This window comes from Trachurus trachurus, assembly GCF_905171665.1.
Source record: "Trachurus trachurus genome assembly, chromosome: 21".
NCBI classification, from domain to species: Eukaryota; Metazoa; Chordata; class Actinopteri; order Carangiformes; family Carangidae; genus Trachurus; species Trachurus trachurus.
Window position 1 is genome coordinate 3516622 of NC_139899.1, and position 14129 is coordinate 3530750.

The following is a 14129-nucleotide window of genomic DNA, read 5'->3' on the forward strand; positions in this document are numbered from 1 at the left end:
CCTGTGTTTTTCATCTTAATTTTATCAGGTTTTTCTTCTCTCGTGGTTATGTTCCCCTTATGTCTGACCACAAAACATAATCAATAACGTGGTAAATTGTCCTGGGTTTTTTATATTCAATTAAAAGCCTTCAGGAGGTAAGAATATTTAAAAATAAAGACCTTTATTTAAAAGTGGACATTTTGTCTATTGTTAAATTCATTTTGTGCTGCATATCACCCGTCCCGTTGGTCAGTCCACTCCGGGCCTGAGATTTATTTATACTGTCAGATGTGATCTGTCCATGTGATCTCAAATGTTACCCAGCAGAGGGTGACATTCTGCCTGTAACCCACTTCCCTTCACTTCATTACAATGATCATCAACATTTATAATTCATCATGTCTGTAAAAACACCAATTTAAATTTTCTGTCTCTGTAGTATCTCAGACCCTGATAGCCTGGTGAATATTGTGGGTGAATATTACTTGTAATACAAGTTGCTGATATAAAAAAGCTATAATAGTCAGTAGGCTAAATTATGTGCCTTATATTTTTGTGCTATTGTTTTTTTTTTTAATTGCCTTGTTTTTTTAAATTAAGATTGATGGTGAACACCCACTGGCCAATCCCTTTGCTGTATGTCATTATTCCAGTCCCTGCAGTTGTCCTCAACATTCATATTTTAGATTGAACTGTGTATCTACAGTATGTATTTAGACTGTATAGATTATATAGCAGTGTATCTATTACTGTATACAGCACAATTTATATGTATTTAATATAGACTAGTCTAGAGTCAACAACTGGAATAAATGAGAGGTACTGTAGCCTATTTTAATATCCACCACGCCCATAAGTCTATGATGTATTGAATCTATTCAACAGTTATCTACTGTAGAGAGGGGAAAAAAAACACTGTGCTGATAAATAAAAAGTCTGCACTGTGTCTGGGTGTCATTTCCTTGAATGAATCATGCCAAAGCGCACGCGCACACTAGTTAGGTTTCATTTCCCCTGAACTCACCTGAAGACATTTTTTTCTCTCCTCTGTCTCTCTCTTTCTATGTAGAGTCAAAAATTGGAAGAAATGAGAGGTAGCCTATTTTAATAGGCAAGCTCCGGTCTCCTGTACAGTAACAAAAGATTTTGCTCTTTTTCAATTACATGTACATCAGTTGAATCAACAGTCTTTTGCAGTGTTAGGCCATCAACATATCATCAGCACTTTTATCAGCTTGGTCAGGTTCAATCTGGTGAACAGCTGTCCTGGATTTTAACTTGTTGTGACCCTGTTGTACAGATCTACAGCATGTTTTATGTGGACGAAGTTTTATTGTGAAAGATACACCATTCTGCTGTAAAAAAAAAAAAAAAACCAAACAACAAAACTGTGTTTAATACAGTAAATTACTGTAGATCATTTCACAGCATTTCATTTTTTTCCCCCAGTGGACTACGTTCATTACGGATGTGGGATAGACTTGTATCTTTTACACATTATCTTCTCCTCTCCTCTTCTTTCTAAACTGGGCATCTGATTTGTTAGGTCTCTCTTCCCCATCACATTTAATGTTGATGTTGCACTTGAGAATGAATTCATTACCCACCCCCAAACACAGTCAACTTTCTATAATTCTTGAACATTTTAATGCAACCCATGAAGATTACCTGCAAAACAATTGTATTAACTGTAGCACAACTGTCCAAAACTTGAAAGTACATATAGTTCACCTCATTGTCTCTCACTCAGTGGGACAACCTGAGGTTAGCTCTTGCCCCCACTTCACTCTCTTCATCTCACCTTCCCAGCCAACAGAACAGTGACCACTACATGTATGACCCACAACACATGACATCATAACAGTGACATTCAAATGAGCAATAAACAAATATAGAAAAGTAGAAAACACACCTTAATTTAGACCTACTGACAACCACATAGGCTTTTTTTTAATCTCATATAAATATCTCAGACCTATCCAATTTAAAAAAAAATGTCCCAGCTGCAACATTTATATTTTAGATTGAACGGTGTATCTATGTATTTAGACTTTATATATATAGCAGTATATCTATTATAGCACAATTTATTTACCATATATAGACTAGTATTTCTATATACAGTCAACAACTGGAAGAAATAAGTGGTAGCCTCTTTTACAGTAATATACAGCACATCCATCGGTGTATGATGTATTGAATCTATTCAACGGTTGTCTAGAGAGAGGAAGAACACTGAGCTGCTAAATTAAATCATGCCACCCACAGCGCACGCGCACACTAGTTTTTGTTAGGTTTCGTTTTCCCTGGACTGAGACTTTTCTCCGTCTCTCTCCGGCAGCGCAGTGACCGGAGCTGGCTGGTACTTGTTCGTCTCGCAAAGTCTGTGACATCGGCTGAAGAGCTACCTCGGCGGAATGACTGGTAAGGTTTTATTGTTTTATTTATCTTATTTTAAAAATGTAAAACAAGAAAGAAAATAAAGATAACGACTGAGTTTTCATGGCCTCTGCTTGATAGAGTTTGTTGGAATTGTGAATAGAGCAGAGTTGAAACGGCGTCTTCCTGTTTTTATCCACAGACTGGAGCAAAGAAGACGTAGTGTGGTGATTATGTGCAACAAACTCGTCGATTAGTCAGCGCCAGCGGGTTTATTTTTTTCCCCGTCTTATTTTACATGAATAAGACAAATGAGAACGGCATTGTAATTCGTGGAAGAGTTACATTGTGAACACAATGATGCTCCATATTCACTTCCCTTTTAACATTAAAGCCCTGCGTTGTTACTGCAGTTGTGAAACATCACTACATCACTACTGTGCAACAGCAGGACTTCCTCGTATAGGTGGTGATTACAGTGATTGCAGCAAGTCAGAGTTGAAGAGTAGAGCCGGCCAGAAGAAAATATGTTGTGGTGTTTGTTTGTTATGCTTCATCAGGTGTTTTGGTGAGCAGCAGAACAAAGGTTCCACATAGGGATGGAAATTGAACAGGACTTTTATAATACCACTTATGGACCCCAGTCACCCCACCCCCATCTCTGAGGCGAAAGTCCTGCCTGCTCATCAAGTATTTTGGTGATATGCACTGTCAACTTATCTTACAGTTACTTCCTGTTACTGTGTTTGTTTCCGCCTGTGCATCAGCTGCTGCAAGGCAAGGCAATTTTACAGTATAGCCCGTTTTTTATAAACAGTTTGTCTCAAAGGGCTTTACACAGCATCATGACAACATCAGCATCATGCAAGCAGGCACAATATTTGGATATTTGAATCATCTATCAAGTATCTGTGACTGTGGACAGACAGAGAAGACTAAAATATATCATTCCCCAGGTTGATTAGGGGTTTGGGGCTTTATGGCACTCATTGGACTTTGGTTTATTACACTCTATTTATGGTAATTACAACAATAGCTCACAAGCTCTGTTTTCACTTCACTGCTCTGCTGCCCCGTGTGTGTGGGCCAGTGTATGTGGGTTTGTCTGTATCTATGTCTATGTGTTGAGTTGGGGAATTTATTTATTTTTTATTTTTTAAACTGATCAGAGATCTTCTCCTCAAAAACAAACAGACCTGACTAAAATGTTTAAAATACATTAAGGATGTTTTCACATTAAAACATTGGCTTTCTATTACAGCATGAATGGTCAGGATGGGGAAAGTGAGCCAAGTGTCACTGTGTCAACAATGAGGGTAAGTCTGAAATCTGTGACATTGTACTGTATGTTGCTATCAGTTTGGTGTCTTGTCACTCAGCTGCTGTTAAATTAACTTTCTATATGTTTTTGTAGCATCAATGAAGAAATTCCAATTGTGAAGAAGAAATCAATGCTGCTATGACAGATCAAGGCAAAATGAAGGTAAACAGCAGTTTCTTTTATTTTTTAGGAAAGATGTTACAATTAATAACTTACAACTACTACAACAGATGTTGTGCTATAAATTCTCAAATATACTGTAAGCCCAGGCTTTTAAGTGCTTCAACTGCTGAACTGAACCGGTTTAAATTTGATACAGGAATCACAGGCTTTTTTTTTTTGTTAATATTTTTATTAGGAGGTAAGGCACATTAGAACAGAAACCAATGTTATAATTACATTGAGTATCGCAACACATCTGCATCACAATTGAAAATGTAAACATATCGATACAATAGAAATACTGTGCATCATGATGAATGAAGAGCAAGATATACAGTCTGCCTCCTAGGATGTTTTCTTATTTTGTATTTGTGGCCCAATAGGAACATGATCGGGCGACAAACAAACAATGTACAAATAAAAAAATAATAATAATAATAAAAAAAAAATAATAATAATAATAATAATAAATAAATAACTGAGGATTCTTGTATGTGATGAGTGAATAAGTGTTTAAGCTACAGGGTGTAAACAAAAATACAAGGGAAGCCAAAAGACAGGAGAGGAAAAATAAAAATAAACAAATAAATAATAATAATGATAAAGATAATAAGAAAAAGAAAGAAAGGAGGTTGGGGTCCATCAATCAGGAGGCATAGCCTGAAGAGAGCGAAAGAATGTTAAAAAGGGAAGCCACTTGTTGTGGTCTTCTGGGAGCCCGAATATGGCGACATGGGGAGAGACTTTAATGGTCATTGAAAATATTTTTTGACATGGTATCAAAATAATTCTGCCAAAAACGAGAAAGTAACAAACAAGAGTAAAACATATGAGTTAAGTTGCAAGATGAAGCATGGCATTTGTCGCAATTGTCAGTGATACTGGGATAGATTCGTGACAGTCGAGTTTTGGAATAATGGACTCTAAACAATACTTTAAACTGTATAAGTGTGAGACGAGCGCAGGCTGAGCTAGTGTAAATTTTCTTAAGAGCAGTGTCCCACCAGTCATCTCCCAGATGTAGACCCAGTTCTTGTTCCCAAGCAGTCTTGACTTTGGTAACTGGTGAGCAATCAAAAGACAGGATTTCATTATAAACTTTAGAGATGAGCGACTTCTGAAGTGGGTCGTGGGTTAGAAGCTCCTCCCACTGTAGACTTGGTGGTAAAGAGGGAAAAACTGGAAACAAAGCATTAGCACAGTGTCTAACTTGAAAGTAACGAAGGAGATGAGAGGGTGGGAGATGAAATTCTCCTGAGAGATCTGAAAAGCTGCAAAAAATACCATCCTTGTAAAGGTCTTTAAAACATTTCAGGCCCTTATTATGCCATGAATCACAGGCTTTTTAATAGGGATGTCCGATATCGGAAATGTGCCAATATCCCATATGCCGATGTTGTCCAGCACTAGAATTTCCGATTCCGATAATAACCAATACTGATATTCAGGCTTTTTTCCTCAAAAAACTAATGAACAACATACCTCCTGTCAGGAATTAAGACATTACTGTATGCCTACATTTATTGTGATGCCCCACTGGATGCATTCCACAAATTAACATTGTTAATTTGTTTACAGACAAACAGACACACAGACACAGACCCACATACACACACACACACGGACCAGACCATCAGCCACTGCATACGTTGTGCGTTGATGTCAATGGTGTAAATCTCTGTCTCTATGTTTTAGCTCTATTATCTTTTATTTTCTGTGCTGTGTTGTGTTATGTCTTGTTGTGTGTGTTATGTCTTGCTATGGACCCGGAGTCCGAAATAAAGATATGTATATAACACTAGAACCGCCAAGGGGTCATTTTTACCCCCTTGGTGTTTTTAAATATGTGTAACTCTGTTAAAACAAAACCTCCACTTCTCTCAGTTCATGACTTTTCCTAAAATGGGTTCATTAATCATCTAGTGAATTTTGAAGTCTGTGGGATAAAAATTAAAAAAATTATGACCATTTATACCTAGAACCGCCGAGGGGGTAATTTTTACCCCTAATAGAAAACAGCTGTTTAGTGCCGTGATCAACATTCACACCGCTGTCCGGTTGCTTAGCAACGGCTATTACACGCCGTTTGACAAGTAGCCTGCCTATCCTGCTGACCATGCATGAAGAGAAAAGGAGGAGATGTGGTGTTAAAACCATAGACTGTAAAAAGAATGGACGTAGCGTCCGTGACGTCACCCATTGGTTTGGGGGAGTCTGTTTTGTGCCGCTACTACGGGGGTTTGAGCCGCGCCATGTTGGATTCTACTTGCCATATTTGGAGCGGTGCGGCCGTTGGCCGGCCGAGAGCCCGCCCACTGGCCTCGTAGCAGCGGTCTCTGGACCTGTCACTCAACGTTTCCGCGCTCTAATTGGCCAGAACTTTAAACCTAATAACAGTAAAACGGTAGAGTTTAAAAAAAATTCACCCCCCTCAGAGTGTGTGCGGGGGTAGAAACTATCGGTTGAGACCAAAAAAATAAAATGTACCAGGCTGTAAATATGTTTTTTAAAGCTGTAAAATCGGCTATTTTAACATGGGGCTCGATTGGAGTTGCTCCCTTCTGGAGCCAGCCCCCAGCGACAGCCGAGGGGATTGCAGTTTTTTGAACGCGGAAGTGAGCTTCACTTCTCAGACCGACAACTGCCCCCTTGGTTAAAACGCACTAAAAACAAAATGTCAACAATGTGCATGAAGAGCCTGTGGACAGGCAGTGTGTGGACAGTGTCCCGTAGTGTTCCGTATCGGCCCGAATGTAGAGACGACGCGCGTGTGCGCAGCGTGTGTGTTGCTACTGAAACTGCAGAACCACGGAAAGCGCCTCAGTCAAACCATACACGTAAGTTTGTTTGTGTGTGTGTTTGTGTGTGTTTGTGTGTGTGTGTGTGTGTGTGTGTGTGAGTGTGTGTGTGTGAGTGAGAGAGAGAGAGAGAGAGGAAGAGGGAGAGAAAAAACAGCGTAATGTATTTTTGACGATGTATTTTTTCGATTCATAACGAAATAGTCTAGGCTAAAGCAACTGTAAAATTAATAACTCTCCCCATAGATTCAAAATTTAAAAGTATTTTTATCAAGCACTACTTATTATTTAAAAGAAATGATGAAAATGAACAACTTTACTGCTTAAAAAAAAGGACATCCTTGTGATTGATGACGGAGTGGAGGCGGGGGGGTAAAAATGACCCCCTCGGCGGTTCTAGGGGGTGTTGGAATGTCGGCGGTTCTAGTGATAAATAGTCTCCACAATGGAGTTAAGTTCTGTTTAATTTTAACAGTATTTTGTTTGAGAAAAGAGAATAGTTTATTTGTTTTTAATTTATTATTGTTAGGGCTGACGACGATGAAATAGCTGCAGACACATGGGTAACGTTATGTGATTACAGTTACAGACACACACACACATCAAAACACACAGATAACATACACATGCACGTGTATGCGCGCACTCCTCTCCCACACTCAAACACACACAGGTGACTTCATGTGATTAAAGTTAGAGATACACGCACGCACGCGCACACACACACACACACACACACACACACACACACACACACACACACACACACACACACACACACACACACACACACACACACACACACACACACACACACACACATACACACACAGGGTTTCCCCCAGAAAACTTGTTAAGCCCGGTGGTAGGGTGGCACCAGCGGCCCATCGGCGGGCCACCGGTGCCCAAGCGTGGTTTTTTGTGACAGGGGCCTGACCCTGACCGATGGCAGGGCCCTGTAGGGAACAGATTCATTAATGGAGCAGTAGCATTCAGCAGGTGTGATTCCATAAGGCCTTAAGATCCATGTTAAAAGTTGACTAGAAATTTGAAAATATTATCATAAACATCTGTTATTATAAGACTTTATGTAACTTAAACACCAGCTATAGCAGAGTCTTACAGAAAGGCACTCTTGAAATGCTATTCAATCAACCACAAAAAAAAGTAGGCCTAATAATTATAATTATAAAAAAATATTTAAATAAATAACATCAACTGTTTGCATTAAAAACTCAAAAACAACTGCCTGGTGTCTCCATTGTTAAAGTCTAGCCTTATTTCCATGGATGTATTATAGATCCATCATCCATGTTTTTTTTTTTTTTTGCTCCGAGATTTTTTACATCTGGAGTCACGTGCACATGACGTACCACGCTCTTTTTCCGGTCAGTCGTCATGGAAACGTGACACTCACGGATCTACTAGAACAAACGTGTGTGATCGCGAACTTTACGAGCTGAAAAATGAAACAATGGATCATTTTCACATCAGGTGAAAGCCCCGCGGCTCACAGGAGTCTGGAGCTCTGACGCTGCAGGGGACGACGTGCTAACAGCTAACAGCTACCAGCTAACAGCTGCTGCAGCAGCTGACTGCCTCTAGAGCTGCGGCTCGGCTCACGTTAACGTGGGCTCGGTGCGTTCCTCTCGGTCAGCTGGTGAAGCAGCAGTCTGATGCTGTCTATTGTCTGATGAGCAGGATGTCCGTGACGTGTCTCGTTATGTGCGACGAAGTTGTAACGTTGTCAGGTGATGAAAAAGACCCCTGATCACGTGTTTATTGAGTATAAAAACTGATTTAAAAAATTAATAAACGATGTTTAGCCTGGCGGGGGGTCAAGTAAGGCCTGGCGGGCCGCCAGGCTTATAATACACTGGGGGAAACCCTGCACACAGGTAACCTAATGTGGTTACAGCTCCTCCATATCAGTGCTTATAGAAAGATGATCATGTGTCTGTCTGATCAGCTCTGTCTTGACCTTAAGGTCGTGGGTTTGATTCCCATGTTGACAGAGATGGCAAAACCGGCCCTAACTTCCGTGGCCCTCTCAAAATTTCCCAGAGGAAATTTTCTAGTTGTTATTGTTGTTATAATAAATAATCCAGTTTTTGCTACCAAAACATTTTTTTAACCTTAATAAAATTTGAATCGAATAGAATTGTGTATCGAACCGTGGGTCAGAAATCGAGATACGAATCGAATCGTGACTTTGGTGTATCGTTACAGGCCTAGTGTGCTCTCTGTCTGGCTCATTGAAACAGCCCATCTTATCACTTCAGTAGCGAATTAAGTAGCAACAGTCCACCGCTACTTATCTCACCACGAAATCCAGGCATTACGTTATCGGGTTTTCATTATCGGTAGAAAAAACGATAACAATATGGACAGATATTACATTTTTATGCTAATATCGGGCCAATATTATCGGTCGGCCGATATTATCGGACATCCCTACTTTTTAATTAATTTCATACATATCTTTTGCTGGGCAAAGATAGGAAATGCTATCAAATCATTCTATTCTTACTGTTCAAAAGAGAATGAAAGAGCCGGATCTGGAGCACACATTCAAGTCATTGTGTATTAACACACAAAAATCCACCTCAAGTATCAATAAATAATTTGTATAAGTATGTAGTGATATGAGTAAAAAAGAGGAAAACTAACAGTTTATTTCATTTTAGACTCAAGAGGATGATCTGCCACCTGACATCAAGGACTGGACTAAAGATCAAGTGAAAGAATGGGCTCTCAGGTTGGATGATGTGGATGAAACAGATGCAGAAGAACTATTTAAGCAAAACATAAGTGGGCGTGCTCTTTTGCTTTTGGACACAACAGACTTAAGTAAAATGGGTGTGACTTATGGATCAGCAAAACTTATCATCCATGCCAGAGACGAGATAGTGAAATCAAAAAAAGAGGGGACAGCAAGCTCTACATCTCAGCCTGGAAGACAATGCAAGCCTTATCCATTTAGTAGGTACCATGATACATGTAGATACATGGAGAGCAACATTCTTGACATTACAGAATCAGGTGCCTCAGACTTGATTGAACCCTGCCATGAGTACAAAGGTTTTAACAATACACCTGATGAATTCAAGATGATAAAATTCACTGATGAGGTCATTCGCTTTGCAGCTGCCTGCATGAATAGTCGAACCAATGGCACTATACATTTTGGTATAGGGGACGAGCCTAACTTCCCTCACGGTCAAGTGCTGGGAGTCTTTGTTAAGGACAAAGAGGCTTATGATAAGGAATTACGACACACCATTGATAATTGTTTTGAGTACAAACACAAAGAGGCTGCTAAGAGATGCATCAGACCTGTTCGATTTGTCGGAGTTCTCAATAAGGACATGACATCTTCTGACAAATATGTGATCGAAGTGGACATCGTTCCTGACTCTGCAATCTGTGGAGAAAATATCTATCACACTTTCAACAACATTAAAAAAGGCAAGAAAAAAGGAAAAGATAAAGAAACACTGGGAAGTGAACCATCAAAACAGTTCTATGTCCGAGATGGAGGTAGCAGCAAGGATCTCCTCAAACCAATGACATCTGCCAAACCTAGTGAGCTGTACAACAAGTTTGTTGACACTATGCAACAACAATCACAACTTCGAAAACAAGCTGAAGAGAAACACCTCAATGTCATAACAAGCAGTACTCAAGGTTCAAAATTAAGTCAGATGATAACTGGTGGATCTCGCTCTTTAGACAAGTCACACTTTGAGCGGTATGTGATAGTAACTAACAAAGCACATTCAAGCCAGTTTGAATCACTGGAGTTTCTTGTAGAACTCAACCCAACAGCAGTTTTGGACTTTGATCCAGAGTCAGCTAAAGATGGATTAGAGTGGCACTTTCAACAACAGACCCCACCAGTAAATGTCCATTTACCAGCACAATATAAAATCACAGGACCAATTGAGGACATTGCAAACAATTTGAAATTGACTCGAAACACCAGTTGGGTATTCTGCAATGGCGGTATTGAGGATGAGGCAGCCTCAGACATAGACATGTGGTTAATGGACAAGGGAGCCTCTGTTCGAGATATAATTTCTTTCTTATGTCGGAAAGATGTGCTTCCAAACAAGAGATTCCTCGTCATCTTCTTACTTTGGTCAACAGTGAGTGAGCGGATTGACCCTCTTGTTGAGACCTTCAGTACATTCTGGCAAGAGCTCAGAGGCAGAGAACAGATCCTTTGCATATGTGATAATGAAAATGCATTTACCTCCTGGAAAGACCTAATTGAGGCTCGGTGTGGAATCAACATCTCTGGTAGATGTATATATGAGCTCAGTTTTGCTGAAGTCAATGGTACGGTCCTTAGCCTTTTGTCAAAAAACCGTAAATCCATTCGTTTCCTACTCTGTGGTCAGGGAAGCAGTGTGCCTCTTGAGAAGAAAGTGGAACGTAGCCTGAATACCTTAGAGGTCCTGTGTGTGAACCAATGTGAAGGTGGAAATGAAGACAAATTTGTCATGGAGGAGAACTTCTACAGAGGAGGAAAAGTGTCATGGTGGAATTTCCACTTCTCAGAGCAACCTGGATCCATACCATTCATCAAACGAGACATGTTTGACTACATCAAGAACACAGTAATTCCAGATTTGTGCTCCCTGAGAAAAACCTGTGTGTTGCTCAACCTCCTCCATATTCCCGGATGTGGTGGGACGACTTTGGCCATGCATACTTTATGGGCTCTTCGACACAAATTTCGTTGTGCTGTCCTCAAAGACAACAATGCAGACATGAGTGAAGTAGCAGATCATGTGGTTAAACTTTTAACATATGCCAATAATGAGCAGTTACCACGGGTCCCGGTTATGCTGATGATAGATGACTTTGATGATAAGGAAAAAGTATTTGACTTGCAGCAGCTCATTGAAAAAGAATGTGAAAAGAAAAACATTCAGTCTAAGTCTGCACAGATATTCCTCTTGAACTGCATGAGATCAGAGTTCCCTAGAACTGATCCATCTGAAGACACTGTCTACATTGGCAACAATCTGTCTGAGACAGAGCAGAGACTGTTTGAGGAAAAACTTGTAGAAATAGAGAAAACACACAAGAATGCTGAGACATTCTATGGTTTCATGATCATGAAGAAGAACTTTAAGCCAGAGTATATCAAGGGTGTTGTCCACAACACACTGAAGAGCTTCAACTGGAATCAGAAACATGCACAACTCCTGGCTGTTTTAGTTCTGTTGGATGTGTACTGCAATGGTGCCTCTTTGTCCGTTTCTCTGTGTGAGGATTATCTTGGTCTTGAACCGAAACCATATTGTGGAACCATCAAAGTGGAGGAAGGGTTTGGTAAATTTTCCACTTTAATTGACAGCTGCTCAGTTAAGGGAAAGGTGGAATTTAAAGCTGTGAAAGTAATTCATTCAAGTATCGCAAGAGAATGTTTGCAGGAACTTGCAACAGTGCACAACTTGAACAAAGCAGATATCACAGACCTTCTCCTGACCACAGAAAAGCTGTACGAGTGCACACAAGGCAAAGACAAACTCCTGCAAGATGTTCACCACATTTTGGTGAAGAGACACTATTCATTGGTGGAAGAATCTCAATTCTCTCCACTCATTCAAGACATTGCAAAAGAAACTCCTGGACTGGAAGAGGCAGTGCTAGTAAATGCCTCAAAACGATTTGAGAAAGATGCCATCATCTCTCAGTTACTGGCCCGATACTATTACTTGAAAAAGAAAGAATTCCGAGAAGCAAAACTTTGGGCTGGAAAAGCAAAAGATCTTTTCACAGATAGCTCATATATTGCAGACACATCAGCACAAGTTATTAAGCATGAGCTAAAGCATGCCATTGCAAACTCCAAAGAAGGGCCTATCAGTCCTCAGAACTTGAGCACATTTCTCAAAATGGCTCAGTCAGCAATAGATGCATTCAAGGAAACTCAGAGTCTTGCAAAGAAGGAGTCCACTCAGCGAATAAAAGTCAAGTCAGACAACTGCCCATTCAATACATCAGGCTGCTTGGGAGAAATTCAGGTTGGAGTACTTGTCATTGAAATACTGGCCAAGACCCCCATATTCTCAAAAGAAAATGTCCGTCATGACATAATGAGCCAGGTTCTCTCTGGAGAGATGAAGCTCCAGGATGTAGAGAAGTCTGATAGGTGGCACAGCAAGCACAGAGCCTTCTACACGATTCTCAGAGACTTTGAGGATCTACTTTACAACCTGAAATACAGAATGAAATTGAACTTTGTCCTCCTTGACAACTATTATGTGAACTTGGGCTCCAGATTTGGAATGAAAGACAGTCGTGAGCAAGTGGCTCAAAATGAGCTTTGCAGATGTTTTAGGGAATATGCCAAGTTGTTTTGCAAGACAGATTCTGCATCACTTTGGAAGAACAAAACCACATCTGTCATGCTCAAACTACACCCGGTACGACAGTTCCTGGAGATGCAAAAAGCTGACACCTACTCCGGGATTCTGACTCATCTCACAAATTACATCCAAACAGATATAATAGAGAAGATTGGCAGACAATATCAGTTTGTCTTAAATCACAACCCAACTGTGAAGGAGAAAATCAACTTCATCTATGTCAATGTTGTGTTGAGCCGTCTCAAGCTACAATCACCATGTCTTCAGCCATACCAGAAACTGATCGATCTTCTTCTGCAAGTTCTGCGCGAACAAATTCCAATAAGTGAGATATTACCACTGCACTTCATTGCAGTTATGCTGTTGTGGCCACAGCAGGGCCATCAACCATGCTCAAGCCTCGGAAAGTACATCTCACAGATGAGGGACTGTTATGATAGAGAGATGAGGGAAGTGTACAATGGAAAGAGTCCCATTGTCCATTTCTTCTTGGGGAACAAGCAGGGCTATGAGCGACTGGTACCTTTCAGGAGAATCCAGAGATGCGTCAGTACATCAGAGCAGTTTGCCTCAATGTGGGAAAATGGAAAAATATGGAATGAGAGAAGGGTGAAAGAGCTCCTTTGCAGGGTTACAGGCAAGGTGAAGAACTACTCGATCCTGGTAGATACTTGTATCCCAAACCTGGAGGTCAAAGTCAGTCCAATGTTTCGAAGTCAGCTCAGTGGGTATGCTGATGGGTCGAAAGTGTCATTCTTCACTGGTTTCTCAGTGAGAGGCCCTCTTGCATTTGACATCAACTAAGTCTTGAAAGCACATTAGTATCAATGTTACTGTTAAGTATTGCTCGTGAGATATTGTAGTTTTGTTTTTTTCAGCCTAGGATACCTTTAAAAGTTCTTGAGATGGATGTGGTTTAATTTGATACACTCCTTTGATGAAGATTTTATGTCACCATTGTTTTATTTTATTTTTATATTTTACTGTATTTCATGCTATTTTACATACTTTCTCTTGGGTCATGAAAAAAAAGTGATGCTTTCATAATGAAATGATTTGACAAGTAATTAAAGCAGAAGTAAGCGATCCGGTCGTTTTGGCTAA

At 40.2% G+C, this 14129-nt stretch overlaps 1 protein-coding gene across 1 annotated transcript; it reads left to right on the forward strand.

Moving 5' to 3' along the window:
- Window positions 1-2333: 2333 nt before the first annotated feature.
- Window positions 2334-13829, forward strand: LOC311004744 (sterile alpha motif domain-containing protein 9-like; the record flags this gene model as incomplete). Its single annotated transcript, XM_083996913.1, has 4 exons — window positions 2334-2406; window positions 3623-3677; window positions 3776-3844; window positions 9330-13829. The coding sequence occupies exons 3-4, from the start codon at window positions 3821-3823 to the stop codon at window positions 13827-13829; spliced, it is 4524 nt and encodes a 1507-aa protein (XP_083853039.1). The 5' UTR covers window positions 2334-2406; window positions 3623-3677; window positions 3776-3820.
- Window positions 13830-14129: the final 300 nt, after the last annotated feature.